Source organism: Nuphar pumila, chromosome 4, assembly GCF_984573655.1.
Source record: "Nuphar pumila chromosome 4, dmNupPumi1.hap1.1, whole genome shotgun sequence".
Classification (NCBI taxonomy): Eukaryota; Viridiplantae; Streptophyta; class Magnoliopsida; order Nymphaeales; family Nymphaeaceae; genus Nuphar; species Nuphar pumila.
The window spans coordinates 135,514,532-135,520,531 of NC_143252.1; the positions used below are offsets into that span (position 1 = coordinate 135,514,532).

At 36.2% G+C, this 6,000-nt stretch overlaps 1 protein-coding gene across 10 annotated transcripts in view; it reads right to left on the bottom strand.

Moving 5' to 3' along the window:
* RUG1 (Regulator of chromosome condensation (RCC1) family protein) overlaps positions 1-5,358 on the bottom strand; it is a 59,412-nt gene extending 54,054 nt beyond the window's left edge. For all 10 annotated transcript variants that reach the window (XM_090003654.1, XM_090003649.1, XM_090003650.1 and 7 more), the window contains exons 1-3: positions 4,954-5,358; positions 4,805-4,881; positions 4,476-4,554 (exon numbers count right to left, since the gene is read on the bottom strand). In XM_090003654.1, the coding sequence (XP_089859780.1) occupies positions 4,476-4,554; positions 4,805-4,881; positions 4,954-5,200 (403 nt within the window). In that variant the 5' untranslated portion in view covers positions 5,201-5,358. The remainder of the gene's footprint in view (positions 1-4,475; positions 4,555-4,804; positions 4,882-4,953) is intronic.
* Positions 5,359-6,000: the final 642 nt, after the last annotated feature.

Genomic DNA, 6,000 nt, shown 5'->3' on the forward strand with positions numbered 1-6,000 from the left:
CGATCTACATTGCAAGCAACCGGACATTCCATGAGCGCACTAAACACATTGAGATGGACTGTCACTATGTCAGAGAGAAATACTTACATGGAACCATTGATCTGCCATATGTTACATCAGAATATCAATTAGCAGACTTCTTCACCAAGCCTCTCGCTGCTCCCAGATTTCACTTCCTCTTAGACAAACTTTCGCTCATTGTACCGTAAGTTTGAGGGGGAGTGTTAAAATGTAAACTGTATATATATATATATATATATATATATATATATATATATATATATATTATTTAATATTATTATATTTTCTTTTATTATTTTCTTTTTCTATTTTTCTTTATTTTCTTTTTTAGCATCTAGTTCAATAGAAACTAGATATTTGATCCAGTCAAGTTCCTGTTGGAACTTGACTGTGCAAATAGTTGTTGGACTGTAGTCCAACAACTATAATAAATGTTGTTGGACTATAGTCCAACAGCTATAATAATAAATGTTATTGGATTGTAGTCCAACAGCTATATTAAGAGACGTTGGAATCCAACGTCTCTTTTGGAGAGCTCAAAATGAGCTCTCCTCTCTCTTCCACTTTTTTGTATATATAGGGGTGAACTCCTTCAATGTAAATCACCATGCTTCTTAAGCATTTTGTTCATGAATAAAGTATTATTTATTTTTCAAGTGTTCTTCCTTTTATACCCTTTCAAGGGTCATGCTTGTAGTGTCTCCAATAGACACTTGTTTGTGAGTTATTTGTGCATTTGTTGAAGACCACCATTTCATTACATACTTAGCAGAACTGCGCAAGCAGTTTAACCAACAAGGGTAACGCCTCGACAGGCGTACATAGCTCAACGAGTAGCGTACCGAACTACCAAGCTAACAAGCAAGCAATGCACGTCACAACATGCATATTTCATAATTCTCATTTAATTCTTATATTTCTTTTTTTATTTCTCGCTTCCTGCTTCTTATATATTTTAAAATGTGTCGCTTCTCGCTTCTGCTTCCCGTATTGTTTCCCGCTTCCGCTTCCTAGTCTGGCAACCTTGTGCGGGACCCCAAACATCCAAATATATCAACTCAAGTGGCCTATAAGAAACAAAAGTTCTATCTTGAAATGGTAATCTTTTTGTTTTACCAAAAATACAATCTTTATAAGCAAAATTTTCATAATTACAAAATTTTCTTAAACTTGAAAAGTGTTGGATTTTGGATATATGAGGATGGTCAAGTCTTTTGTGCCATAGATCCAAGTCCAATTTTTGAACATTATAACAAAAAATATTCTTAGGTAATTCCAAAAAATCCACATAGTAGAGACCTCCTTCTCTATGGTCTTTCCCGATCAGCTTCCCTAACTGGCGATGTTGTACCCAATAACCATTAAAAGAGAAGAAGATATTACACCCACAATCAGATATTTGAGAGACAGACAAAAGATTTCAATTTAATTTGAGAATATATCTAACTTTTGGGATAAAGAATTTTTTTGAGTTTTAATTTTTTTTTAAATTTCCTATTCTTTTTATTTCAAGAGATATACCATCGGTTGTTAAAACATTTGACACACTTGAGTTGTTATGACATTTGAACAAAATATTACTATCTGGGGTCATATGAAAAGAAGCACCAGAGTGAAGGAGCCAAGAAGATTTACCAGGATCAGAAAAGAATGAAACAGTTAATCCGGTTGATGCTTCAGTTGAAGGAGATGCTCCTTTGACAAGAGGTTGAAGAATTTTCATTAGTTGCGTCATAGATATGGATGAATCTTGATTACCTTGGTCTTTTGACTCTTGTGATGAGCCTACCGATGCAACTTTCTTTTCATCTCTTCTTTTTAATTTAGGGCATTGAGACCTATAATGTATCAATTTACGACAATAGTGACAAATCACCCTCTTTTTGTCATAATCATTGTCTTGTCTTCTGAAATTAGGTGGTCTATAGGTACTCATATAATTACCCGGTCTAGATCCGGCTAGAATGGAATCATCTTCATTCTTTGAAGTATGTTTTTTAAAACCTATTTTCCTCCATAGTTAATTCTTCGATAGTGTTAACAATAGAAAGAGTTTTTTCCCTATATAGAAGGGTTGATTTAGTAGTTTCGAATTTCGGTCTCAAACCATTTACAAATTGGTAAAAATGTTCCATATCAAGTTGTTTTGGGCGAAGCTCGATATCTTTGGGACAATGCCATTTTGGCTCAAGGAGAGCCAACTCTTTTCAAAGTTTGGACAATTCATTTTAGTATTCTCTAATACTTTTGTCCCTTTGGGTCATAGTTCGTACCTTATCTTGTAAATTGCAAACATGCGCAATATTTCTAAGTGAATACATATTTTTAAGGTATTTCTAAGCCTTATTAGCATGCTCGAACTTTGCAAAACTAGAGCATTTCTCGATATCTACACTATTAATTAGCCAAGACATAATATTGGCATGCCCCATCGTCTATTCTTTCCATTTTTTCTCATATATAGCTAATACCTTAGTTTTCTCTCCTTCTTTGAGAGGTACCGCTATTTCAATTTCTATTTTTGTGAGAATTAGTTTTGGTTCTAAATCAAAACCATCTACTAACCCCTACAACCCCTTTCCCCAAATGTAGTGCTTCATAATTGAAACCCACATCACATAATTGGTATCATTTTGTTTTATGGGCATCATGGTGACTTTATCATTTTCATCCATTCTTGCAAGGGTGAGAAAGAGAAAGAAAGAAAAGATGAAAAGAAAAAGAACACGATTTCACGATCTTTGAGTAGAATTAATGATCTCTTGAACCAACGAACCACTCCTTTCTTCAATTATGCAAGCACAAGAATACTTGAATCACGAACAAGAAGATAAATCAACTTCTTGTTATAATGGCACAGAAATTGAGGTAGCAACTTTTCAAGATCTAGAAGCTTCCAAACTCTGATACCATGTAAGAAAATGAAGATCTTTCACAAAAGCACAAAGGCTTATAACAAGTGTCTATTAAAGACACCTTCAACATAACCCACAAAAGTGTATAAAATAGAGAGCTTCAAGAATAAAATAATAAATTTATTCGTTCACATAAAAATGCTTAAAAAACATTAATTCAAAGAGAAGAGAGTTACCTCTTATTTATACACATTTGAGAGAGAGAGAGAGAAGCCTTGAAGAGGCCTTTTAGAGAGACATTGGAGCTAGTCCAACGGCTCTATTTGTAGCCGTTGGACTAGCTCCAATGGCTTTCCAATTCAAACTAGTCAACATTAATATGTTGACTAGTTTGTGTCTAGTTCAAAAAGAACTAGACAACCAAAAAGGAAAGGATTAAAAATAAATATAAATAATATAAATATTATATAGTTATATCTATACACTTTTTAACTGACATTACTATAACTCAATGAAGTTGCCCACAGGACATTGTCTGGATCAAACATGCAAGATAATACCCCATAATTTGTAGAAAAAAAAAGAAAAAGGATAGCAACATGTTCTTCCATTTATATCTGCCCCATGAGCTGCTACCTTTGTAGTAAATTGGTAGAACAAACTCAAATGTGAAACTTCTTCTTCCAGGATGAAATAAAGGGTTGGGCTTCCATAGTCAAGTGAGTCCTTTCTTGCATCAAACCTAAAAATGGCAAAAGCCTCGCGTGTTCCTTTCTTTTATGCAAAGGTCATATAGAAGGTATTTCTTCCAGATAAACGTGAACCTAGGATGGTGTTTGCAAAAGACAATTCCTGTAAACAATCCAGTCCATGTCTTCATGCAGTCTTGTGTCATAGGCATGTGTTTTGTCATCTGTTTTAAACAGTTCCCAGCCCTAGCTTCCTGGAAGATACAAAATCTTATATGTTCGTGTAAGAATTAAGATTACAGAGTTGCTGTCCGGTCGATCTCATGCATGAATTTAATTGACGCTTTAAACCTCAAGCAATTTCGCAACCTATTGACCTTCTACATCTGTATATAGTCAGTAAACCATAAAAAACGAGATTAAACTAACAAATAACAGCCTGCAATAAGTTCCCACTTCCCATGGATATTAACTGTCTCTTTGAGCTATAAACTCGGTTTCTAGTTATGAAGTTTACTCTTTCCCCTTCATCCATCCTCAAGGCACAAGAAACGAGATACTCCCACTCTATCACACAGTCCATCTTAACTGAAATGGCTCAACAAAACCAACAGATACTGATAACAGTAAGCCCGCGACGTGCATCTATCATGATTCTTCAACAATTTATATGGCTGGAACCACAAACCAAGATAAAGATTGCTTCTTCAAGAGGTAAACCCATATAAATCTTCCTGTGCCCATACATACAAAACTCCTAACGGCCTAATAATGCCTACTAACTAAAACATTACATTGGAATGACAAAAGATCAACAACAGAATTTTAAGCACACAACTCCCCACCATAAACCCAAACGGCAAAAAATGAAAGAAAGAAACAAGAATCAGAGAACCACTAAGAGCCAAACCTGTGATTGCTGCAGAATGCCGATAGCCCGTGGATATCTTGACAACCTTCTCACCAAATCCAGCCACTTCACAAGGCTCCTGCAAGGTTGCGCCAGAATTTAAGAGGACATACATCAAGAATGAATCCAGAGAAAGAAAATGCATAGGACCATAATTAAAGATCACCACCCAAACAATGAAACCATCAGAGATGATTTTTCTTTTCTTTCTATTTCGGGGTGATCTCTCATCACCCACTTGACATACTTTTCTCTGCAATCTGAGCCTAATGTTTCTATCAATAATAAAGTTTTACTTTCTTTCCAAATAGAAAACAGAGACGACTCACAGGAGTATGATCCGTGATGGTGGGTATCCCCAATTGACCAAAATCGTTCATCCCCGTTGCGAAAACTCTCCCTTCTTCTGTTCATTCACAATTCCACGTAGTAAATCAAATATGAGAGAGAGAGAGAGAAAGAAAGAGGATGTGGGCACCTGTGAGGAAGAGAGTATGAGCTCCACCGCAAGAAATCGCAGATGGGTTCTCGTCATTGAGGCGTTGGCAGACGGCCGGAGTCCACTGTGAGTTGAAATCGCCCAACCCCAACCTCCCGTAATCGCCATTCCCCCACACCGCCGCGTACTTCTTCTTCGACGAATCCGTGGACGCCCATCTCTTGGAGGCGCCCAAACCCCTCGAGAGTCCGCCCCCTAACAATCTTCGGCACATTCCTCCGTACATCCCTATCTCCTCAGAGAAGCACCAACCACCAGCGAGAGGAGGAAGACGAGGAGAAGCTTCTCATCGTAGGGGATGTCGGAAACAAAAAGACGCGCGTGAAAGCAGAGAAAGTCGTAACGGGCGTTTATGGTCTCGTTCGAGCCAACGACGCAACTCACGCGTGCAAGCGGTTTTCATTCTGGTGGGTTTTAAAAAGAAGCATCCCGCCGCGTGCCGCCAAATATGGCTGGTTTACCTGTGGTCTCGTATAATTAAAAAAAAAAATAATTTTGTTATTTGTACATTGAATATTTTTTTATATATTAAAATATATATTGCACATAATAGTTCATATTTTATGTACATATGTTTTGTACATCTTTTTCTTTGTGTATATATTTTATGCACTTTTTTATATATTATACTTAAAATATATATTATATATAAAAGATTTTTTTTCTATACAAACTCTCTATAACAAAGTAACAAAGTTGCATCCAATCACGAATGAGTTAGTGACAAGCCAAGTCACAAGCTACTCGATTTGTTTACCAATTACCCTGACAATTATTCATCTTGGCATTTTTCGAGATGGGTGCATTTTCTATCTCAAGAAATATTGTGATGGGTGATCACATAGCATGCAAAGCCGCTGCATAATAAATGGTTTCAATCACTTATTACACATTACCAGACTTATTGTTGGTAAAACCCATTGTTGTAAGAATCGTTGTGAATCGGGCAGGGGGTGATTCCTTCTTAATTTGCTCAAAATTAATTATACAAAGGTCAAATTTGGTTTAATATTTTGATTAGGGAGC